The following is a 26,802-nucleotide window of genomic DNA, read 5'->3' on the forward strand; positions in this document are numbered from 1 at the left end:
TAGTAGCGCTACTCTTGACAATAGCATCGCTAGCAAAATAAATTAATACATCTAATATGTATAATAAAGAAATGTAAAGACTCTTGTGTAGCCCAAAGTAGCGGAGTAAGAGTAGCGTTTTTTCTTAACAAATCTACTCAAGTAAAAGTAAAAAGTATGGTTGGCAAAACTCCTCTTAGAAGTAAATTTTTCTCCAAAAGTTACTCAAGTAAATGTAACGGAGTACATGTAACGCGTAACTACCCACCTGTGTTTATTATTATTGTAACATCCGTAAGGAAGTCGCCAGCTTTGTCATGTTTTTAATCATTTATTTTAGAACTTATGCAACACAAAACAACTACTGCCTGCCATTAGCTGACACCAACAGCAACAAAAAAAGTTAAAACTTCCCACTCTACCGCACCGCTCTCTCTCGTCAGTCACAGGGTGCGTTCAGGAACAGCATGCAAAACACAACCACCACATTTGAAGCTGATTTGTTACATTATTATTATATTATTATTTCGATTTGTGTTTGTAATTTATTTGCTTTGCTATGTGTAATTGATATTTGTAATTGTACCAGCAGTATTTATCAAGGATTTAGCGTGGAATTTTCATCTGAGGAACGAGTATTCTTATGGGAAAATCCCGCTCGACATACGACCATTTCGATTTACAAATCAGTTCCTGGAACAAATTTAATTTGTATGTAGAGGTACCACTGTATTATATGATATAATTTTATGAATGATAAAAATTGACTTTACCGGGGGCTGGCTGAGACGTTGATGGAACCGAACCAGTCGGCTGAAAACCTCCTGACAGTAGCAGTGAAGCTCCTCCAGCTCTTCCTCTATCAGTGCAGCGTCCTCAGGTGAACTCCTCTGGATGAGACTTTCACCAAACACGATCAGCCCGTCAATTCGCTCTGTGTTGACGATGATCTCTTTCTGGAAACTCTGCACCAAAAAGATGAACAAAATAACTATCATAGTTGGAAACACAACAAAATGCATTTGACTGTAATACTACTTGTTTGCGCTCAAAAACTAATAACAAAAACAAAAAAATGCACACATATCCAAGGCCAAACATTTGATATAATATGTAATAGGAAGGCCATCTATAGACTGCATTAACACAACATGAACGAAGTCTAATGAAAATATGATTCTCACACTAAGCTGCTGTATCTTGTGATGGACATCGCTCTCAGAAAAGTGTTCGACGTTGGTAAGCTGCAAGTCCAGTTCCGTCAGCCACACCAACATGCTCTCCCGAGTGCCTTCAAATTCTTCCCTCTGACTAGTGAAATGCTGCAAGAAATAAAGAAAGTGAAGGATGTTATGAGCAGACTACTAAAGCGTTACATTTACTCCGTTACATTTACTTGAGTAACTTTTTGAGAAAATGTACTTCTTAGAGTAGTTTTACCACAAAGTACTTTTACTTGAGTAGATTTGTGAAGAAGAAACACTACTTTTACTCTGCTACTTTAGGCTACACTAGAGTCGTTATATTCGACTTGTGACTAATTCGAGTGGAAATTTGCGTGCGTCACCCTCCAGTGGTTGGCCAATATAAACAGTCAATGTAAACAATAACATTAGCTGCTGTCGCTCTGTGCTGCAGGCTCTGTGCTGCAGGCGGCGATGTCTTTGGATAGCTTTTTATGGGGAAAATGCCAGTTGCTGAGCCAGGAGAGGAGCCTACAACCAATTCCACTCTGCATAATACGTGGCTAAAAGCTAGCAAATGGGGCTGTCAGGGCCTCCGCCCCTCCCTCCTGAGACCTGACCCAACTTGGGCAGGTACTCGTGTTTTTATCTGATTATAGGTTGGGACGTCGACAGGTGCGGGCAATAACAATCAGCCACCTTTAAAAGCCAGTGGATGCCACCACCTCGTCGCCCGATCAACTCGTCTGGTTACATCCGTCAGTTGCATCTCGCCATTTTGATTCATTGTTTTGATCACTGTTTTTTTTCACTATTTTTGCTCTTGCCTCAGGACCTGTCTTATGAGCGCGGATTGTCGGCTTCCACGCCTGCCTCCGTCCGAGCCTCCTCTTTGCCCCCGGCTAAACTACTACAAGCCTAACGTCACCCGCCTTCTCCCTAACGTCACCCGCCTTCTCCCTTGGCTCTAACGTCATCAACTATCTTGTGTTCACCAATAAAATATCATTCATCACAATCGGCTGACTGCTTTAGGATCCCCCCTCTGCACACGCACCCCTTACTGAGGCAACAAAAGCGAGTGCACTGAGAGCATCATACCTAGTGGTGAACCTTATGGCTAAAGCCAAGAAACCTTTCATGATTGGAGAAGAACTCATTATGCCGGCGACCAAGTATATTTGTTGTCAAGTTTTAGAAGAGACCGCTGTTGGTAGAGGTTGATTCAGAGAATGGTAAGTTACATTTACCCTGCACTTGATGTTCATTTTTAGCCCCGTCGTGTTATTTTAAATTTACGGTCATTTTCTGCCACACATTGCCGGTCCAAAGTACACAAAAGGTTGAGAACCACTGGGCTATAGTACAGTATAATAATAACAGTTCATAAAGATGAAGTTGTGCTGAGAAAAAAAATACCATTATTTAATTTTAAAAAAAATCTGACATGTAAAGCAGTTACTCACAATGTTACTCGTTACTTGAGTATTCTTTTCAACAAACACTTTTTTGCTTGTACTTGAGTAAATTTTTGGATGACTACTGTTACTTGAGTGATATTATTTAAAGGTAATGCTACTTGAACAAAAATTTGGGATACTGTAGCCCACCTCTGATTAAGAGGAATAACAAGATCATACTTTTCAGTGGAAGAATGTTTCACACTGTTATATTTCAGCTTCGGACTTTAGGAGGGAAAACGTACTCTCTTTAAATTGAAGTTAGGCCACTAATTTGACTTTCCATTGGCCAATATCTGGCACCAAACTTTTATTCTGATTCGAAACATGGAAGAAAATGACATATGTTGTGTTCCAGGTACAATTTAGCCAGTACAAATTTGAGGTTAATGTCATGTATTGTTGTTTTTACATGTTCCTTGATGCTACCTTAAGCCTGCGAAGGATAGCGGCCACTCGTCGGTGCAGAATATCCCAGCGACGGTTGCCCTCGTGGACCATAGCTTTAAGCTGGCTGGAGCGATCCGTACGATTCTCCCTTGCAAGACGCCGGTACTGGTTGTTGACGAGTTCTAACTGGGTCAGGCGCTCATGCACCTGCCTTTGAAAACCCTAAAAGTTGGAGGCGGAATAAACAAAACGTTAGGACGAAGGAATCTCATAACAACAAAGTGGCTATAAGTTTTTTTCTTGTTGTATTCTTCAATTTTAAAGTCAGTCAATGATGATTGAGTTCAATCCTTAACTATCAAACTAAAGTATACCTGGATACTAATTAGATACAATGGAAACTTTCAGCCAATCCTCAACTTGCCTCAAACTTCTTCAACTCCTCCTTGGCGACTGTGTAAAGAACATCTCCAGTATTAGGGTTGGAAGCAGTTTTCTCAGCCATCTTGAGCCAGTCCTCAAACTGTGAATAGTCCTCTAGAAACTTGCACCAAAGTTTCCATGTTTCCTCAATCCTACAAGGCGAAATAAAACCAAAGTACTTTGGATTATAGTGTAAAACTGATCATTTTTACCAAAGCCACAGATCACAACTGAAGTTTTAAATAGCGGTTTTGACAGGATCTTGATTATGTTGACAAGAACTACTGTATGTTTTGGACTATAAGTCGCTCTGGAGTATAAGCCGCACCACTAAATAGAAAATGCATCAAGGTAGGGAGGGGGAAAAAAACAAAATAACACACATAATACACTATTGTAGGTCATATTTACTGGACTGTCTCAGAAAATTAGAATACACAATATTCTAATTTTCTGAGACAGTCCTGTACATTAATCCACCATTTAAAGCAGGGGTGTCCAAACTTTTTGCAAAGGGGACCAGATTTGGCGTGGTAAAAATGTGGGGGGCCGACCTTGGCTGACGTCCTTTACATAGAACAATATACAGGACTGTCTCAGAAAATTAGAATATTGTGTATTCTAATTTCCTGAGACAGTCCAGTATTCCTTAGTCAAGTCTGTCAGTGTGAAATAACATTTAAGAAATTGTGAAATTACATATTTCAATATACGAATCGCACCAGAGTATAAGTCGCAGGACCATAGGCGGAGTTTGACTTTTGGGCCAGGGGTGGCACAACATGTTGATGACCCCGAAACGTAGTGTCAGCAATAAAATTAACTTACAAGAATATTTATAATCATAAGTTGACAATGAGTGTTTTTTTCCCCCATCATTCTTGAGGGGAATTCTAAATCAGGCTGCTTAGGCAATACTTTTCGCCAAGATTGTCATACATTGAAAATGGTACGCCTGCCGGTGTCATGCCAATGTAGTTACCCCAGTCAAAAATTGTATCCCCTGGGCGGAGCCATATGGAGGTAGATTTGTGTATTTATTATTCAACCAAAAAATATTCGCTTCAATTAAAAAAAAAAAAAAGTGTTTGAATGCAAAAATAAATTTGAAAATCAAACCCCCCCCCTGTCCCACAAAATGCATGTGTAAGCTATTTTTCTTTGATTTTTACTGAAGTCAAGGTTTTTTGATTGAACAGACTTTTTTGATTGAAGTACCTTAATGTTGATGTGTTTTTGGGCCACATTTTGGCTAGGATATTTGTGGCTATATTATTCAATGAAAAAAAAAGGTGCTTCAAAAAAATATAGATTTTAAAAAAGAAAATCACTTTACTCCAAAAAAAAAAAAAAAAAAAAAAAAGAAAAATTTCAATCATAGAACATTTTTGAATGCGAAAAAATATTTTAAATTGAGTAATTTGAATTTGAACACTTAATTTTTAATTGAAAATGTTTTCTTTGATTGAAGCAATCCTTTTTGTGTTTGGGCTATATTATGATTAGGACATTTGTGTCTAAATCATTCAGTCCCCCAAAAACTTCAATCAAAAAAATATTTACGGTCAAAGAAAAAAAATCATTTTTTAAAATGATTTTTTAAAAAACATTTTTTTAAAATTATATTCAAAGCAAACGACCGTCTAAGGTGGTTGAAAAATAATTTTGACCCATTATAAAAATATATATTTTTGTTCATTTCATTAATTTTTGTTGCAGTTATTTTGCTTTTCAACTTTTATATATATATATATATAGGAAAGTCAATTACATGCAATGACACTTTTTGGACACCGGGGGGGCCTGGCCCCGCCTCATAAAATCCACTTATGCGCAGGACCAGTCAAACTATGAAAAAAAAAAAAAAAATGTGACCCAATAGTCCAAAAAACATTACTACTTTGATGTGTTTATGTGATTAAAGTAGAAGTAGCGACTGAATCCATTTTTCTCAAAACATATTTGTTGGGTTTTACACTGGCTTTTCTAAAGTGATGTTAGAGTTCCTACCTAAGTCGCCTGTCTAGAGCCATGACACGGATGGTCCTCCAGCGCTGGTCCAGGCTACGACTGGTTTCCTGCAGGGAGTCATTTTCCATCTCAGTGGCAGCAGCGGCATCTTCGTCCCTCAACAAAAGGTCGCAAAGGTTCAGGACAGAGGTTACGCCGTCCGTATGCTGCTCGATGTCGCGTTGCAGCTCCTGAACAGACACGAGTGCAGCAAGCATTTCTTCAAATCCTCAAACATAGAAGCATAATAAAAGAGACCTTGACAGCTGCATGAGTTTACCCCACCCAAATTTACACAATGGAGAGATCAAAATTCATTATTAATGAAAAAATGAAGAAAAAAAAAAACATGCAAAGAACGTGATGGGGACACTTAAAAATGCAGTGACATTGAAAAATTAAGACAAAAGATAATCACAAAAGAACAACACACAAGTAGTGAATGGCAGTTTAAATTGGTGTTTTTGTTTTGTGTGTGTGTGTATTACCTGCTGCTCAGCAAGCCTCTTCTGGATCTCCTGGTGATGACACACGCTGTAAGTGATGGGTCTGGACAGTTCAGCCTCAACACGCGAAAGCCATGATCGGAGGTTACTCATGTTTTTGTCCAACTGCTGCACTCTTAGCAAGGTCTCTTTCAGCTTTGTCACTCTAAACAAGCAAACATTTTGGGACATGCATGAAGTAGTTTTCAAAGTCTGAGCTACAGCTCCACTGAAGGCACAAGAAGGCTCAAGGGGCGGAACAACAATATGACCGAAAATAACGCAAAAAAAATATTGTACATGAACCAGAATTCAAGTAGACCACATTTTAAGTAGAAAGGGTTTGGAAAAGGTACATTACCGTAATTTTCACACTATAAGGCGCACCGGACTATAAGCCGCACCCTTCAAATTTGGCACGAAAACGACATTTGTTTCTAGATAAGCCGCAATGGACAATAAGCCGCAGCTATCCTCACTGTATTATGGGATATTTACACCAAAAGATATAAGACCGGTAAAAACTTATTTGACAGTGGCATCATACAACTGTCATAAGACCAAATGAACCACCATGAAGCTTTGAACCAATTGACTGCAAAGCTTCATTGCTTCGAGAAGCTTCATTTGTTCATCATTGCTCCCTTAGGGGAGACGGTCAACCTCTGCTGCCCCCTGCTGTCAACACTGCTGTCGTCCAACATGCCTCCTAGCATGCGTTGCATATAAATAACAATTTAAATTCAGGTTCTGTGCCAATTATTTCGTCAGTTACTGTTCCAGTTGTTTCATTAACAGCTAGTTATGGTATTTGGTAACACTTTTGACAGTGGCGCCATAAGACTCATTAGTTAATCATAATTATGACATGACACTGTCATGAGCATGAATGAATGCTTATAACAGATGTCGTTTATTGTTATCCAGCAAATTATCTCACTTTTGAATGGATGTAAAAGATCCAAGCTGGACATAATGGAGTTAGTGACATAATTTGCCGGATGACACTTAATGACATCTGTCATAAGCATTCAGTAATGTCCATGATAGTGTCATGTCATAATTATGCCGCCGCTTTCAAATGAAGTGTTACCTATTAACCCAAATAGAGCAACAAGTAAGTCGCACTGGACTATATGCCACAGGATTCAAAATCAAAGGAAAATGTAGTGTTTTATAGTCCGAAAAGTACGGTAATTAAGTACAAAATGTTAGACAGACACTAGTATAGCAAAGCAAATCCTATAACATTTTAAATGTTACAGGAAATGGATACGGCTCACAATCCCGCATTTAAAAAAACAATAGCAAATGAATAAATGTATAAGGCATTTGCATGCTTGGTCTGGTGTGGTGTGGACATTGCTCTTGCAAGGAAAAAAGGGGAGACTGATAACCCTACTCAACCATTTTCCCTGTCTAATGTTGCCGGGATTTATTTTACAATCTAATGTTTGGGACTCCCTAAATCGCTTGTTTAACATGCCACTACAAAAAAATCTAAGGCAAAGGAAAATGTTATAAGGTCTTCATTCCAGTTCTCAGGTATCCCCCATTATACCCCTAACATCACCATGGCAACACCCCCCACCCCACCCCGACTGGTGTCATAGTAACGCTCGAGACAATAGAAGTTCTCCCCAGAGACTAAAAAAGCCTGAAGTGTGCCCCATTCAGGAGTTTGAGTTAATCTCCCTATTTGATCCCTTTTCTTCGGTTGAGGTCCATCAAGGCTGGTCAGTGAGGAGAACTAGAGGCGCTCAGCCCAAACAGTAAGCACTAAAAACAGTCCTGACTGTAAATGGAGGGCCAAAGAATGGTTGTAATTTCAGACAGAAGCAGAGCATGAAATCCAACCAAACTCTAAATCCTAAATGGACATCACTTGTACTTTGCTTTTAACCTCAATAAACAATGATAAATGAAAAATATTGTCACCATTGGAAAGTTGCAGCTCATTCACCTACTGACGACATATGCGATACCATGACGAAGAGGAGTAGCTTGTACAACAATATACTTTTATATAGTCAAACCCATAAATTTTGATCATAATAGATACTGTATTATAGGTTGGTGTGGACAGTTTGAGCATTCTTTCGGTCTTTTTGCACATGGCCATATATAAAGTGTAACATTTAGAAATGAATTTCCCTAAAATTCGGTTTTGTGACAAACAAAAGCAAGGCTTTGCTCTTTAAACCTGAACTTGATCAAACAGATAGAGCTCAAGTCACACAATACAAGTCGCCGCTTCCACTTGTACTTGACATTTCAGGTTTTATGGTGGGAAATAAAGACAGTAGAGTAGGCTTAAATCCCCCTCTGCGTCACCATCATGGTCTACTATAGTGTGACTTGGTCTGATTTACCTTATCTAACCTTTGACAGCTCAACAAAAGCTAGAATCTTAATGTAGGGGCTGAACAAAGACACAAAACCCGGTCAGGGGTCCATTCCAAGAAGGACAAGGGCGTAATGGGTGAAGGGAAAAGCTGCAGGAACAGTAAGGATGGTCGGTGGAGGACAAAGTGTGAGTATCTCAGGAGGGCTATAACTATTTGTTGAGAACACTGTGTTACTGTATACAGTACATGGACTATATAAACACAATATTAAAAAAAAAAAAATCTGGGCCAATGTGAACTTTCAGCAAGATGAGCGTGTACCTGCATATTCTTGCTGAAAACAATAATATTTCAGTCCAAATCATAAACCACAACTTAAAAATGGTTGATGGATGAACTTAAAAAAATTCACCCCCAAAGATTTCAGCGTTACACATGAAACCATTTTTTTACAATTTGGCCAACTTTCAAAATTGTCCGATATGCATGTGTGATACATCATTGGAGAGCTTAAAATCTCAATTTTCTGTGGGAAGAAAAATATTGAACAGAAGGGCATTTTTTAAAAAAAAAGTTTTTTTAAACAGCAAAACCCAATCTGGAGGTGAGAGCACACGAATGCAGAATTACAGACGCCATGACTTTAACGAGATATTATCGCTCACTTACCTTGTTTCGATCCAAAAACTCCATGTAGCATGTATCACTGAGTGTCAAGACACAGCTGTGAATGGCCACAGCTGGATTTTTGGGGGATTATACGGGGAAAACATGCTAATATAACAAGGGTCGCGATGCAGAAATCGCAGACATCAAGGAGTGGTCGAGATTTTCTTTTTCATATATTTACCCTTTTAAATGTTTTTTTTTTCCAATTTTTCTTTGTGTGGATTGATTATTCATCATCTAACATATCGTAGAAAATGCGACAGTAACCAAAAAAATACAATTAAGCGATACTTATGAGGTAGATACTGTATCCGTGACTTTCACTGACGCCATTTTTTTCATTTTGACACAATTTGTTTAAAAGTTTAAAATATGTGCGTGAATACTTTTTTTAAATCGTTTTTCTTTTAATGAAATATGAGACATCACTTAATGATTCTATGCTAAAAACGACAGACATTTTGAACAATAAATATAATTAATTACCTTCGTTTTATGCCTGGGTTGAAACGAAACCGGTTGCGCGACGTCTGTAAACGAAGGTTTTCAGGGTAAAAGGGACAATATACTACAATATACTATATAAATATATATATAAATATATATATATATATATATATATATATATATATATATATATATATATATATATATATATACATACATATATATATATATATATACATACATACATATATACATACATATATACATATATACACACATATATACATATATATATACACACACACATATATACACACATATATATATACACACACATATATATATACATATATATATATACACACACATATATACACACATATATATATACACACACATATATATATACATATATATACACATATATATGTTCGTTTTCCATATATATATGGAAAACAGAGACAAGAATGAAAAACCAGTTTCTGCTCTTGCACTCCTCTTTAAAAGGAACTGCTGTGTTTTAAGCCAAAACAACTGTTGTGTTTGATAGAACAATATGTCTATATGCTGCCATAGCAGATTCATGGCTTTTTAAGCCCCCAAACTATTTTTAATTTGTCCGTTTTACCCTGGAGACGCTCGTTTACAGACACCGCACAACCGCTTTTGTTTCAGCCCAGCCATAGAAAAGAAGGTAATTTTCTTTTTATTCGAAATGTATCATTTTTCATTAGAATTATTAATTGATGTCTAATATTTAGTTTAAAAAAAAAACGACTTTATAAAATTATTCACTCGCATATTTTAAACTTTTAAAGAAATTATGTCACAATGAAAAAAATAGTGTCTGTCGATAGATCATCTAGCTATAGATATCTACCTCATAACTATCGCTTAATTGTATTTTTTTTTCATTTGTTAATGTCGTATTTTCCCCGGTATTTGAGATGATAAATAATCGATAAAACAAAGAAAAATATAAAGTTTAAAAGGGCTTTGAAATCTCGCCCACTCCTTGATGTCTGCCATTTCTGCATTGCGACCCTTGTTATTATACCGTGTTTCACCCATAAAATCCCCCAAAAGTCCAGCTGTAGCCATTCACAGCTGTGTCTTGACACTCAGTGAGACATGCTACACTGAGTTTTTGAATCGAAAAAAGGTATGTACGCGATAATATGTCGTTAAAATCATGGTGCCTTTAATTATGCTCTCTAATGCCCCCACGACAAAGTCAGGGGTGCCCAAGTCCGGTCCTCGAGAGCCCCTATCCAGCATGTTTTCCATGTGTCCCTCCTTTAACACACCTGAATTAAATGATCAGCTCATCAGCAAGCGCTGCAGGAGCCTGATAATGATCCTGATTATTTGATTCAGGTGTGTTGGCGGAGGGAGACATGGTAAACAAGCCGGATAGGGGTTCTTGAGGACCGGACTTGGGCACCCCTGTACTAAGTATTATTATCACTGCAACCTCTATTTGGTGAGGGGAGACTCTTAGATGAGACATTGTTCACCAAGTCATAGCGCTGACATGCTGTTTCCTGTAATAAAAGGCAGCAGTTGGCGCTATGTACTTACAAAATGCCAAACACAAACGAATGGACATCTACCATCTTAAGAAAAGATTAGTCGCATTTATGGTTGGATACGATATCTTCTGTCTATTAACCATTGAGCTTCTTTATTGGACTTTATCAGACAATGCCAGAAACTGTTTCGGATACTTTCTGTTATTTTAGGAGCAAATTCTAAACAATGCAGCATTGTCAATGTCCATATCTTGCCACGGGTGTCCCCCGAATGCTCTTTTTGAATTGTGCTTTCAGGATCACTGGTAATTCATGCTGACAGATCACGCCCTCGTAGCCCACCCTCCCCTAATGAAGCTGAGATGGAGGGGGTAGTCAGCGTGGATATAAGGACATATGGTCCTGTCTGAGATTATGGCAAAGTTTTTTTTCTAGTTGGTGTGGCTGGACTGAGTGAGTAGAGCTACCAAGGGATTCAAGCAGCTGCTCCAGCACAACATTGTCTAGCAGGACCTATTTCATGATTAGGGGGGCTTAACCTGCTTTGTGTACATTAGGAGTCAGGTTTTCCTGACAGCTGCAGAGCAAGCAACAGCAGGTGGATGGACTCACATTAGAACTATAGTGCTTATCAAAGGACTAGTCAGCTGGCATAAGCTCCACCTTAACACAACTTTTGTGTTGTACTTGGGAAATAAAATGGATGGATGGAAATAAACTAATTATTTTAAGTTTAGTGTTTTGCAAGAATTGTCTTGTCTCTGTCTATGCACGAATGACTGCATTAACCCTACTTGGTGCACTGAGGTGGAGCTATAGTGAATCTTGAACCCGGACATTCAGGTTGCATAATCACCTGGTCTCGATGTGGCCGAAGAGGTTGTGCCATCTCTGGTTAATCTCTTGCAGGGAGCAAAACACTTGGGTCTGCTTGGCCTCGTCACTGGCCAACAGCAGCTGCTCTCCCAGCTGCTTCAAGTGGCTTTTGTTCTCACTGAACAAATTGATTTCCTCCATGCAATCCTACGAAAACATTATAAAAAGGTTATGCCGATTCATGAATTTTGTACTGAACATCTTAAGTCAAGCATTCTTCATATAACATTTCTGGTCTTATACCAATAAATATATCAGGGCAGGATTCAGCATCTATGGTGATTGGGAACATTTCTGATATAAGCATTTTCAGACGTTAGCAGGTGCAGTGGAAAAAAAAAAAAAAGGATATTGCAGGCATATATTTGAATATGAGATATACCGTATCATTTGTAAATCAATGATCGAAAATCATTAGATTAACAGTACAGTGAAACCTCTTCTAACGAAATTAATTGGCTCTGGAAGCAGCTTCATAACTTGAAGATTCTGTAAGTAGAGACGTGTTTTCCATGTAGATGCCCTAAGCCCACCAAAATTCAGACATAAATCTTTTATAATGCATATCAATGCATCAAAACATGTAACAAATACACTTTACAATTAGATTATTACAGAATAAACATAAAATCAGAGTATTGTAAAATCTAAACATAAAATCAGAGTATTGTAAAATCTAAAAAAAAAAAAAATAAGAATAAAGAATAAATATTAATACACTAATGTAAAGCTGTCGGAACACGGGGGTCGAATGAAGAGGACGCTGGGATACACACATACAGTAGAGGTTCCTCTCAGCCAATTGGATGCCAGGAATGCTAGGCAATATCCAATGGCAGAGCAGCTATATGTATGTTACGTTCAGAAAACTCTGGGAGCAGGGAGGACCACCCATACTGTATTTTTGACTTTCATATCCTGAAATTTCTTTCGGAAAAAGAGGCAATATTTTCCCCGTTGAGGCATGTCTTAACCTGAAAATTCTGTACGTAGAGGTACCACTGTAGTCATACATTTTTCATGAGTCACTAAACAAATGTTCTCGAATGAAAATTTTGTCTGCCGTAGAACTAGTTCAGGCCCTGCCTCCTGCCCATAGTTAGCTGACATAGGCTCCAGCAACCACGCAACCCAAATAAGGATAAGTGGTAAGGAGGACGAATTAATGAATGAACGAACGAAAGTTTTGTTTAAAAAATGCTTCTTGGAAGCTGTGTTTAAAAAGGCTATCAAGAGTCTGGTTATTCCCCCAAAAAACTGACAATTACTACCAAAACATTCAATTTATGGTAATTTCGAGAATTTCCACACAGTACCAGAAACAACGTACAACATTTCAAGCAATTACCTTGTCAGCTGAATGAACATGCCTTTTTATGAAATACCAAGGTACAAAAGGCTCTTTTAGCCACAGAAGAGTGAACTGTTGTATACAAACACCACTACATCCCAGGTAACCTGTTACAATCTGCTACGAACAGCATTGAACATTTTGTTTGTATAGTTTAATAAAGACTACATCAGTAACGTGCATGTGCTGATTTACAGTGGGACCAAAGAGAATAGCCTTGACGTTGACGCTGATTTACAATGGGACCACAGTGAATAACCTTGACGTTGACGGAATTAAATAAACAAGAAGCTTTCAAAACAGAGCAAATAATTTACTGTAATTTTCTGACTATAAGCCGCTACTTTTTTCCTTCATTTTGAATGTTGCGGTTTATAGTCCAGTGCGGCTATTTGTTGATTTATGTGGGTTAATAGGTAACACTTTATTTGACAGCGGTGTCATAACACTGTCCTAAGACTGTCATAATTATGACATGACACTATCATGGGCTGAATGCTTATGTCATTAAGTGTCATCCGGCCAATTATGTCACTAACACCATTATGTCCAGTTAGGATCATTTACAGCCATTCAAAAGAGATATAATTTCCCGGATCAATCTTTTATAAGCATTCATTAATGGTCATAACAGTGTCATGTCATAATTATGATTGTCTAATGACAGTCTTATGGCGCCACTGTCAAATAAAGTGTTACCAAATACCATAACTAGCCATTAATGAAACAACTGGAACAGTAACTGAAGAAATAATTAGCACAGAACATGAATTTTGATTGTTATTTACATCTGTAGCACTGCAACGCATGCTAGGAGGCATGTTGGACAACAACAGTGTTGACAGCAGGTGGCAGCAGCTATTGACTGTCTCACCTAAGGGAGCAGTGATGGCCAAATGAAGCTTCTTGAAGCAATGAAGCTTTGCAGCGAATTGGTTCAAAGCTTCATGGTGGTTCATTTGATCTTATGACAGTCGTATGATGCCACTGTCAAATAAAGTGTTACCGGTTAATATCTTTTGCTGTAAATATTCCATAATACAGTGAGGACAGCTGCGGCTTATAGTCCAGTGTGGCTTATCAATGAACAAATGCCGTTTTCGTGCCAAATTTGGTGCGCCTTACAGTGGGAAAATTACGGTACCTTTTTCAACTTCTCCACCATTTCTTCAATACTGAGATCCGTGCTCTGGCACACCTTGTTTTCAATCTGGGTAAGCCAATCGCAGAACTCTTTGTTTTTGTCATTAAATATAGTCCAGGCGTTGAGGTGGTCAGCAATTTCCTGCCTGCGCAAAGATACCTGGGGAAAGAGACATATGAGGGTGTTAAGTCTATGGCATACATGCACAGTGTAGAAGACACTTTTGTATCAAACATTTCATTTTAAAAGACGTAAACCTCACCATATAAATGTGTTGTTAAAAGGCAAGAGCAGGTTTACAAGGCCTAAACAAATATTGCTGATGTCTAAAATTGTTTATAAGATTAAACACCATGAAAATAATGGTTACTCAACCCAAAGTTTCTGTGTGAATGATGAGAGTTGATGTTGCCAAACCTAAATGTCAAACCAATATTTCATTGACTTTAAATAACACTAATCCTTTAACAGCAATACCAACATACTATAAAAGTACGCCCGCCAGGGACTCTGACAAAAATAGAGATGACATCATAGTGAACCAATTAGATATTTTGCTAGTGTTTTTTTTGGTGATGCAACGGCATCATCGTGGCATCATTGCTTTTGCGTCTCTGATCTTTGAGCTTACTGACTTTGGAATCTAACAGCATGGGCCAGGGCATAACAGCCAGCCTGAGCGGGGGAAAGAGGGAAAAGAAAGAGGGGGAAAATGGGAGAGAAAATGAAAAAAATTGGGCGAATGTCCACGAAAACAGCAGAAAAGACGAAAAGAAGTCAATGGGAGGACGGGGGTGGGATGCGTCACCAGCTGGAATCGAACCACCGCTAGCCAGAACAGTGGTGACTTCCTGTCACTTTTTTTTTTTTTTTTCAATCAAACTTTATTCCTTCACACATTACGTCAGCGGTGACTTACAGTCACATGTTGTTGTTGTTTTTTTTTAAACAATCAAATCTTTAATTATTAACAATACGTCATCAGATTTTGTTTTGTTTTGTGTGTTTGTTTGGGGCCTAAATGTATGTAGTAGTAAGGAGGAATTTCAATTGCAATTACACACACAAAGAAAACTATGATTGTAAAGTAATGTATTAAAGAAAATGTTCACAATGTTACATTAACGTAAAAATGAGATTTATGTATCTCCACCATTATGTCATTTTAAACACATAACAGTTATTCATGTCCTCAAATATAACACTAATAACAACTGGAAATTCTTCAACAACAAAAATAACATCACGTATGTCCAAAAATATGGATTTTACATTGTGAGAAAAAAGTGGGAATTATTCACAACACGAACTATTTACAACATGCAAATTTTAAACACATATTTAAAATATAAAAAGCAAAAAAATCACACAAGCAAAATAAACAATATTCAGTTTTGAAGAAATGTCAATGTTTGAATGTTTATTAATTATATTTACATTGTGAGCATGTTCCTCCACTCCTCTATGGTTTTGCCAGAAGCAGGACAGTACCATATTCCCTTTACCTGGCTGTGACCTGTGGTGCGGTTTTTTTGTTTGTTTGTTTTTTTTTACACATTTTTGGCATTTGTACTCATGGTTTTCTCTAAACCGCCTTTTCTTTGGGGCTTCCCCCCTTGCCTCTCGCTCCTGGTCTTCAAGCGCGACCCTTTTTAGTCTCCACTAAAGTATGCTGCTCGTCTCCAATGGGGCCACGCTCGTGATTGGCTGCGCCGACTTGGACTTGGTTGGCGCTATTCTTCAGCACTCGCTCGTGACTGGCTGCGCTGACTATGACACACTCGCCGGTCATCTTCGCATTTACACGTGATTGGCTGTGCTACGTCGACCCGCTCGCTCCATCCGCTCTCTCGATTGGCACTCATGCCTTTCCCCCGCGGATGTGTTAGCTTTAGTTACGAAAAACATTCGGATATATCGGACAGGCATTAGGAAACGTTATGATATGTTAGGATTACTTTAGGATATGTCAGGATACGTTAGGTATACGTGGGCAGGCCAATCGCCGCAAGGTGCAGGGTTTGGACTAAGAACATAATAATATGACAGCATTATGAACTAACATTATGATCTTTGATAGAATGTAAATGTGTTGGCCCATGGCAATCCTTGTGAGCTTGACTGAAAAAAAAGATATACTTTTGAATAATATTAACCCTCTGATTCATAAATTATGAAATCCATTCATCCATGCATCTTATAGTCCGAAAATTACGGTAATAAACTCAACAGAATCATTTATTCTCTCAGTGATCTTAGTAATAATCTGAATTGGGGAACATCTTCAACAGAGTTTGGCTGATTAACAAGTTCCATTTTCTCAATGACAGTTTAAGGCCATGAAAACCTCACATTGCACATCAGAGGCGGTGATTATCTTTTGGTAGGTCAAACGTGATTTGTTTTGAGGTGCTATTTTTTATGGTTAGGAGGCATTTATTTGATTTAAACAAGCTCTGGTTCTGTTTTAACACAGGATTTGTGGGTGTCCTGGACCCCTGAGTATTAAGTAGGTATTCAAAGCTGCTGTCAGCACTGTGAGGACTTTGTGCTTCCCCCTGAAAACAATGGACCCTGCCCCCTGAATCCCTTCAGCCCAACCAGGCCATCTGGTTGTCAGGGCCATTCCAGTGGCGTCCCCCAACATACAACCTGTTAGCTAGGCGTAGGAGACTGGTGCAACCAAAAAACAAGTTATACAGTCATGTGAAAAAACTAGGACACCCCATTAAATATTCAGTTCTTTATTAAGAAATGTTCACATATCAATATCTGATCGTTTTTCTTTATCTGTGGAAAATAAAGTTATTTAATAGCAAGTAAACAACAAAAAATAACATTGTTTTACTTATTAAACCAAATTTATCAACAAAATTGCATATTCTAACTGAGGAAAAAGATAGCCACCCTACCAACTAATAGCTAGTGTTCAGTAAGACGCTTTTTGTAACCATCTACCAGTCTTTGATATCGATCTGAAGAATGTTTGCCCCACTCCTCAACGCAGAATACTTTCAACAGTGACTGACTGTTGAAGTGAGTGAAAACCCCATCGTGAGATCAAAGGAGCTGTCTGAGGCCTTCAGAAAGAAGATTTTAGACACTTATGAGTCTGGTAAGGGATTTCAAAAGATCTTAAAAGAATATAAAATCAGCCATTCCACTGTCCGGAAGATAGTCTACAAGTGGAGGACATTCAAAACAACTGCCAACATGCCCAGGTCTGGTTGCTAAGCAAGTTCACCCCGAGAGCTAAAGGAAGTCTCCAAAAACCTAAAAGTGTCATCACGGGACCTACAGCAGGCTCTTGCTACTGTTGATGTGAAAGTGCATGCCTCTACATTCAGAAAGCGACTTCACAGGTTTCACTTTCATGGCAGGTGTGCAAGGAGGAAACCATTGCTTTCCAAAAAGAACATGAAGGCCAGACTGAAGTGTGCCAGGCCCAGAAAGAATGCAAACAAAGACCAGGACTTCTGGAATAATGTTCTTTGGATGGATGAATCTAAAATTGAATTATTTGGACACCAGAACAGAGGACATGATGATATCTTCCAGGAAAAGATCATCATACCAACTGTGAAGCATGGAGGTGGAAGTGTTATGATTTGGGGATGCTTCGCTGCAGCAGAACCTGGCCAGCTCACCATCAGAGATTCCACCATGAATTCTATCGTGTATCAGATGGTGCTTGAGTAACATGTGAGATCATCTGTGAAAAAAATCAAAGCTTAAGTAAAACTGGACCCTGCAACATGACAATGACCCAAAACATACCAGTAAATCCACCAAGGACTAGCTAAAAAGGAGTCCTGGAATGGCTGAGTCAAAGCCCAGATCTTAATCCCAATGAGATGCTGTGGGGTGACTTGAAACGGGCTGTACGTGCAAGAACACCCTCAAACATTTCGCAGCTGAAAGTATTCTTCGTTGAGGAGTGTTGCAAACTTTCTTCAGACCGATGTCAAAGACTGGTAGATGGCTACAAAAAGCGTCTCACTGAAAGGGGGTAACACTAGCTATTAGGTGGTAGGGTGTCCTAACTTTTTCCTCAGTTAGAATATGCATTTTTGTGGATAAATTTGGTTTAATGAGTAAAACTATGTTAATTTTTGTTGTTTACCTGCTATTAAATCATTCTTTTCCAGAGATAAAGAAAAACAAGATCAGAAATTGATATGTGAACATTTCTTAATAAAGAACTGAATATTTAATGGGGTGTCCTAATTTATTCACATGCCTGTAGCTTAGTTTGTAAAAATGTATGGAAATGTTTTGAGACAACAATTGCATTTGTAGAGTATTAGTAGTGGGATGGTAAACAAGTAAACAAGTTCTTCAACTGTATTAGAGACAAACCCACTTCTATGGTTGACGTTTTACAAGTGCTGCCCAGAGAGCACCAATCATTAAAACAAAACCTGACAATTGGACACCATCCTGCTGCTGTTGTTGCATTTGTGAGTGCCATTCAGTGCTGCCAAGGTGGAGCAGGTGACAGCATCCATTTCAAGTGGAGAACCAATTAGTACCAGTCTAAGTGACTGCGCACGGATCTTTGTTTACAGATGAGATGACATAATCAGTGAATTTTCAAGAACAAGAGTGTGTTTGTGTTTGAGCCAAAAGACTTAAACTGTAGGAATTTGACCCTGCATTCACTTGAATAGCATGCACAGAATCAGCTACGCTCCAAGTGATTAGTCAGCAAGCAGATTGAGCTTGTTAAATACTGAAAGCTGTAGTAAAAACTTGGATTGGACTGAAAAAATAGTCAGCATTTTTACCGAGAGAAGCTTCCCAGCAACCATTTCAGAAATTCGAGGGGGGAAAAAAACATTTAAATTGTTTATGCTGATAGCTGCCAGAGAATCATTTAAATGCATGACATTGCCAGGCAACTTTTTTAAAACACAATTGTTTTTTGTAGAAAAATGTTTGGACTTTAATACTGATAGCTGCCAGGCAAAAATAAAAAGATAGGGCAGGTTTTACATTTTATGATGAAATCTGTCAGTCAACACATTAACATCTGATTGTACAGGAAAGCTTTCGAAAGTTTCATGATGAAAACTACCAGCTAACTCTTTTTTTTTTTTTCTTCTTCTTTTTGTTAATAGGCAACCACAGTATGTATGGACTAAAAGGTGCACTGGAGTAGGAAAAATGTATTTCAGTTTTCTGTATAAGAGCTGAAAAGACTTAAGTACTTTTCCCTCCTAAAACATTAACACACAAATGAGTGTGTGAGGCAGAGGCATTGTGCTGCTGTTGACCACCAAGACACCAATGGAATTAACTTTCTCCTCCTACTCTCACTGCACCTGCACCAACACTATAATGCTGACTGTTGATGTCTGTCATCTTTCAGTCTTTCCTCACCTTGGTACACAGTTCTTCCCACTGGATGTGAAGTTGTTCCAGCTGCTGCTCCAGCAGAGCAGAATCCGCTGCCGCAACGTATGGAGACAGGTCAGTCTTCATGGAGGCCAGGTCTTTCAATCCACCAGCTACCAGGCGCAGAGAGAGGTCCGTCTTCTGCATCGTACAAACACGACCATACACAAAACACGATCAGGCAGCCATAAAGAGGCTGTATGTACACACTTTCTTGCTCCTGTTTGCTCCGACTGTCCAGATTAAAAGGGCTGTGAACGGGACAGGGGAGGAAGGGGGTCGAGGGCCAAAAGGGGGAGGGGAGCAAAGCCATGAGGGCATTTAATAAGGGGAAGGGGGGGTAAACACAAAAGTACTCTGGTGGAACAGACAGGACAATTGGAAGGAAATAAATGCTGTGCTAATATATCATGACATGATATGAGTGGTTTTAATATTGTTGAACCAAACCACAGTTATTGTTGTATATTAACAGTTGTAATTTTACTGCTTACATATCTTTTTTTCTAATTGGTTTAAAGAGATATAATAACTCTCTGTTAATAACTCTGCTGTATGTACACAGCAAATTTATAATGTCTTAATCAGATTATTTTTCTTAAATCTAGTCAAATAACTTTCTCCATCTTGAGTGTTAAAATGCCTATGATACCAAAATGCATGTTTATTTCATATTGCATGCGGTATTTTATGCTCCTAAATAAATTGGACCGTTTTATTTATTCAATTTTTGAATCCTGCGCCACGAAAATGAATAACTTCCTGTTTTGAGGAGGAATGCGAATGTGTCGTCACCCGGGTCAGTATCTCACAATACAGCATTACTTTATAGCATGCAGATGGGACTGCAGATTCAGCTGATTTTGCGGATAAATTTGTTTATTTTTCGCATTACGCCAGCCAAATGTGCTGCAGGGATTTGTTGCTGTACCAGGCCTTTTTGGGTTTCAAAAAGTTCCCGTTCACCCTCGGAGAATGGCCAAAACAAGTCCGACAACTGTGGGACCATGGGACTTATGAGGAAGTGAGTAAACATCCTATTTTGTACTATGTCAAATACTGGGATCATGGCACACGTTTTAATACGGAGGTGGCTTGCATTTTGTGGCTGACAATGCTTCTTTTCCACCGAGAATGCCACTCGGTCGATGACCGGCGTCTTCTCACACACCCCCCTCGGTCCTTCACGTGCCCGCCGGGAGAGCACTATACTCGGCTAATTGCCCTCTTCGTGTGCCCGCTTTTCTGTCAAATTTTCCACACCATCAGGAATTGCAACTTTGTGTAAAAAATGGCAGCGAATACAGCAATTACAAAGTAAACACTACAAACTTTCTTTAAATAAAGGACTGTTTATTTACGTTTGATCATAGAGGGATGTAGCAAAGTTCTCATCAGACACATTCTGCCATGTTAGAAGCACAACAACTGCACGTCGCTCTCTCACTCGCTTCGCCATGTAGTTAAGCATTAATTTATGCCATATTCATGTTGACCATGTGGCAGCTACGTGGTCCTCTGACGTCGGCCGGTTTGCCCGGTGGTCATTCTCCAGCTGCTTCCCTGGCAAACGAGCTCTCCTGCCCACATAAGGGGAACGACGAGCTGTAACTTGCTCGCCGCCGGGCGGGTTGCTGATAGGCGAAGACAACCGACAACCCCGCCACCATGTGAGATGATCTGGGGTAGTTTTGTGTGAGTTTTCGCTCCAAAAGGTGAGAATAAGACTTTGAAACATCACTCGGTTCGGGTGAGCATGTTGGCTAGCTGTCACACCTCCTGGTTTGTTTACGCTCCCCGAAGCCGGACTAACTCCGGTGGCATTAAATGTGCAAGAATTCGACAGTTTTGACCATTATGGAGTAATTTTGCCATGTTGTACTAAATAAATGCATTTTTAATATTTCATATTCCATTTAGCACAAGACTGTTATTTGTCATGACCATACCATTTATTTAGCAATTGGGGAAAAATACTTCGATAAAAAGAATATCCTGTAAAAATGTTGGAGTAGAGAGATTGAAACAATTGCATTTTGCTGCTCTCTTCGTCGCATTTTCCTCGTTATGAATAATTCCCCCTCAATGGGCCGAGTTCTAAATCAGATGAAACCATGACCCTGCTGACATCCTCCTGTTGGGGACACTAGAGCACTATAATGACAGGCAGGGGCTAAATGGCAGATTAAAAGACTTTTTTTCGTCATCTGCGCTTTGTCAAATTGTTGTATATAGTCAAATCGTCTCAAAATACGATTCTAATTCACATAATAATGCTATTTAAGACTTCTTTTTTTATCCTGTCATAGGCACTTTAAGTAAATATTAGTATTTGTTCTTACTAAGCCCATAGACCTAAAAGTTATGTCATTTTTCACCTACATCAAGAAACAAGCTTTCAAATAATATTTTGAACATTATCTATTCTTGAATTAAGAACATTTCCACATTTCAAAGCTTTTTTTTTTTAAAGATGAGATTAATATACTAGTTTTTTGCTAAACTAAATCTGCTAAACGTGTTTTCAGCTAGCTATTTTTCATATTTCAAGAAATCTAAGTGAGTAAAATTTGCTGGAGCAATGGAGGATAATTTCACTTGTTTCTAGTAGATTCCCACTGAAAACAAGGGAATTTGACTAGTGTGAACGAAGTGCGTTTTTGCAGTGTATATCCAGACGAGCTGCTACGCTGTAAATGATCTCTTTTTTTTTTTTTTCAATTTACCAACACTATTGAGACAAAATTAACCTATTCATATTCCACTGGAACGAGTGTACGTACATTATCCTACAATAAAAGAATTAACTATTGCATGCTGGTACTGTAATCACCTGAAGGCGCTCCTCCTGCTCAGACTCCTCCATTTTCTCAGGCAGCTGCCACTTCAACTGGGTCCTCAGCTTGTCCAACTCACACATTATGGTACTCATCCCATCTTGACATTGTGACCAGTTCTATCAAATCAACAAAGATGCAGGACTGAACTGTAAATTTAATGAAGGTTTGAGGGAGTCTAAAATACGCATCCTAAGCACTGTTTGCAATTAGGGTTTAGATATGCACGCTGAATTTTTAAGCTTTTTAACATAAAAATGCCCCTGCTAGAGCTCATAAAAATATAATCTGCATGATTACATTAGTCGAATTTTTCTTTTATCCAAGAACATAATTACAGACGTTCAGCATTATTTCCATATTTGGACACACTTAGTTCAGTATTTGTCAATTCTTTTTTGGGTGGTAATGATGATAAGTGTAATGTGTGACACATAAGCAAGAGTTTAACTTACAGCTGTGTTCAAAATTATTCAACCCCCACAGTAGATAAGTGTTTTTGCAAGTTTGACATTTATTTTTCATCTGGATTATAATCACATTCAATAATGACATGTCAAATAAACAAATGCAACTGAAATAACAAAAATATTTCTGGGAATATTCAAATTTATGTCCTTGCGGTGATTACTTAATTGACAAAATTATTCAACCCCTTAGGAATGTATAGCTTTATTATTTACAACATCCTTTGCAACAATGACATCCTTTAGACGTGAGGCATAGCTTGACACAAGTTTCTTGCACTGATCCACAGGTATCTTTGCCCATTCATTAACACTTTTGGGCTTGCGTGCTGCAACTACCTTCTTCAAGTACCACCAGAGATTTTGAATGGGATTTCAGTTTGGTGATTGCGATGGCCACTCCAGAATCTTCCAGCACCTCTTTTTCAACCATGATGCAGTAGATGTTGTGGTATGCTTAGGATCATTGTCGTGTTGGAAGGTCAAACCTCACCCAAGCATCAGCTTTGTCAAAGACTGCATGACATTTGCATCCTTGATCTCCTGGTATTGAACTGAATTCATAATACCTTACACACGCTGAAAGTTCACTGTACCTGAAGAAGCAAAACAGCCCCAGAGCATGACTGACCCCCTACCGTGCTTCACAGTAGATAGGGTGTTCTTTTCTTTATAGGCATCCACATGTAGCGTTGATGCATTGGCCCCAAAATTTCCAGTTTGGTCACATCACTCCAGAGAACAGTATCCCAAAACCTTTGTGGTTTGTCCACATGGTTTTTGGCATACTTCTTGTGCTTTGGAGTCAGCAGGGGGTGCGCCTGGGAGTTCTTGCAAGGAAGCCATCATTTCACAGTGTGTGTCTTATTGTCTGGGATGAACCCTGAATACCTTCTATAAGATGTCCTGTCGTAGTTCCTCAGCTGTCACTTTCGTATGTGGTTTTAAAAAACCTCTTTCTACCACGCTCATTTTGCGTTTCCATTGTGCTTTTAGCTTTAAACTTTTGGACTATTCTCCCAATTGTGTCTCTTGAAATGTTTTGTCCTTTTGCTATCTTTTTATATCCATATCCTTGCTCATGAAGTGAAATCACCTCCTCTCTGAACTTTTTTGACCATTCCTTGGACTTCACCATGTTGTAAAGATGTCATTAACTGTCAAAAAGAGCCATGTGTCACAGTCCTTTTAAATCTGCTTAATTGCTGCTCATTAGGGTTCTGGTCACATCTACAGATGTTTTCATCAGCTTTTTACAACTCCCTGATGGAAACTTTGTTTTTAAGAGTGGTGGACTTAGGGGGTTGAATAATTTGTCAATGAGGTAATCACAGAAAGGCCATTATACAGTATTCCAAAAAATATTTTTGTTATTTCAGTTGTATTTGTCTACTTGACATGTCATTATTTCATGTGATTTTAAAGAAGATGAAAAATGAATGTCAAACTTGAAAAAAACGTTTATCCACTGTGGGCGTTGAATACTATGGAACACAACTGTAATTACTCATTACTACAACATGACAAACAACTCATATGAATATAGTTTTTCCATTTTGGTCCATCTAAAGATGAAACTCTAGGCGCTGAGACATCACAGGGCAAAAGCGGTAAAGTTTCTGCATCCTGTTTCTTTGCTTTTTTTAAATTACGTTTATATGTTTTCCATTTTTCAGGAGCGACTATGATAGAATGAAATGACTGTCAGTCGTACCCAGCTGTCTCTGAATGTGGATCAGTGATAGATTTGAGCTGCACTTTGATCCCTCTTGGCAGGAGCTTTGCGCCAGGGCTCACGCCATGGTTGAGTGTGAGAATTTATGTGTGATAGTGTGTTTTGTGTGTGTGTGTGCGCGTGTGCGCGTGTATCTTTGTGTTTATGTTGGGATCAGGGCTTGGATATGGGTCATGTAAAGCTGACCCCACCCCCTGCTACCACATTAACATTGTAACCCACGTGTTTGAATTCCTTCAGTCCAGAGCTTGCATCCACTATGATAAAAGTCCATTGAAGACTATGACAATTCTAGGCTTCCTGTTCTCGGCTTGAGTGTTCTTCCCACGACTGCTTAGGTTTTCTATTGGAACTCAAAATTTCTCCCACACAATACCTCTCCCCAAAACAACATTGAGAATTTTCTGGATGTAAATAATATTATTGCGAACACAGCAATTACCTGAACAGTGGTGCTGAGCAGGGCTCTCCTTTTAAGGACCAGTGAGTTAGTGTGTTTCCAGGCCCCTTCTATGGCCCGGATATCTGACTCCAATCGACTCCGACTTTGTGAGTCTGACGTAGTCTCACACAAATTTTTGCCAGCCTCTAAAGTATCTGTGAGCATGGATGAGTGGAGCTCCAGAGATTTTTCAAGACACTAGAGCAGATTGAGAGAAAAATGTTGAATGTTGACTTTATAAATCACTGAAGAAAAATACAGTGTATACTGGACATTTTATTTGGAAAAACAGCACTTGACAAAATCTGTGCAATGGTTTAAATGTTAATGAAAACTTTAAATTGAAGCAGAGGTGAGTAGTAATAGATTACATTTACTCCGTTACATTTACTTGAGTAACTTTTTGGGAAAAAAAAGTACTTCTAAGAGTATACTACTTACTTTTTACTTATACAGTGGGGCAAATAAGGATTTAGTCAATCACCAATTGTGCAAGTTCTCCTACTTGAAAAGATTAGAGAGGCCTGTAATTGTCAACATGGGTAAACCTCAACCATGAGAGACAGAATGTGGAAAAAACAGAAAATCACATTGTTTAATTTTTAAAAAATTTATTTCCAAATTAGAGTGGAAAATAAGTATTTGGTTACCTACAAACAAGCAAGATTTCTGGCTGTCAAAGAGGTCTAACTTCTTCTAACGAGGTCTAACGAGGTCTAAAGAGGCTCCACTCGTTACCTGTATTAACGACACCTGTTTTAACTCATTATCGGTATAAAAGACACCTGTCTACAACCTCAGTCAGTCACACTACAAACTCCACGATGGCAAAGACCAAAGAGCTGTCAAAGGACACCAGAGACAAAATTGTAGACCTGCACCAGGCTGGGAAGACTGAATCTGCAATAGATAAAACGCTTGGTGTATAGAAATCAACTGTGGGAGCAATTATTAGAAAATGGAAGACATACAAGACCACTGATAATCTCCCTCGATCTGGGGCTCCATGCAAGATCTCACCCCGTGGCATCAGAATGATAACAAGAACGGTGAGCAAAAATCCCAGAACCACACGAGGGGACCTAGTGAATGACCTACAGAGAGCTGAGCTGGGCCCACAGTAACAAAGGCTACTATCAGTAACACAATGCGCCGCCAGGGACTCAAATCCTGCACTGCCAGACGTGTCCCCCTGCTGAATCCAGTACACGTCCAGGCCCGTCTGCGGTTCGCTAGAGAGCATTTGGATGATCCAGAGGAGGACTGGGAGAATGTGTTTATGGTCAGATGAAACCAAATAGAACTTTTTGGTAGAAACACAGGTTCTCTTGTTTGGAGGATCAAGAATACTGAATTGCATCCGAAGAACACCATACCCACTGTGAAGCATGGGGGTGGAAACATCATGCTTTGGGTCTGTTTTTCTGCAAAGGGACCAGGGCGATTGATCTGTGTAAAGGAAAGAATGTATGGGGCCATGTATCGAGGAATTTTGAGTGAAAATCTTGTTCCATCAGCAAGGACATTGAAGATGAGACGTGGCTGGGTCTTTCAGCATGACAATGATCCCACAGCCAGGGCAACAAAGGAGTGGCTTCGTAAGAAGCATTTCAAGGTCCTGGATCG

General features: G+C 38.9%; 1 protein-coding gene across 7 annotated transcripts in view; it reads right to left on the reverse strand.

The window, feature by feature from the left end:
• Positions 1-26,802, reverse strand: part of LOC130907760 (nesprin-2) — a 128,718-nt gene that overhangs the window by 29,049 nt on the left and 72,867 nt on the right. For all 7 annotated transcript variants that reach the window (XM_057823187.1, XM_057823183.1, XM_057823186.1 and 4 more), the window contains 11 exons: positions 25,177-25,374; positions 22,529-22,651; positions 19,681-19,836; positions 14,299-14,457; positions 11,784-11,950; positions 5,935-6,097; positions 5,447-5,637; positions 3,438-3,588; positions 3,053-3,235; positions 1,164-1,301; positions 753-944 (listed from right to left, as the gene is read on the reverse strand). In XM_057823187.1, the coding sequence (XP_057679170.1) occupies positions 753-944; positions 1,164-1,301; positions 3,053-3,235; positions 3,438-3,588; positions 5,447-5,637; positions 5,935-6,097; positions 11,784-11,950; positions 14,299-14,457; positions 19,681-19,836; positions 22,529-22,651; positions 25,177-25,374 (1,821 nt within the window). The remainder of the gene's footprint in view (positions 1-752; positions 945-1,163; positions 1,302-3,052; positions 3,236-3,437; positions 3,589-5,446; positions 5,638-5,934; positions 6,098-11,783; positions 11,951-14,298; positions 14,458-19,680; positions 19,837-22,528; positions 22,652-25,176; positions 25,375-26,802) is intronic.

Source organism: Corythoichthys intestinalis, chromosome 19, assembly GCF_030265065.1.
Source record: "Corythoichthys intestinalis isolate RoL2023-P3 chromosome 19, ASM3026506v1, whole genome shotgun sequence".
NCBI classification, from domain to species: domain Eukaryota; kingdom Metazoa; phylum Chordata; class Actinopteri; order Syngnathiformes; family Syngnathidae; genus Corythoichthys; species Corythoichthys intestinalis.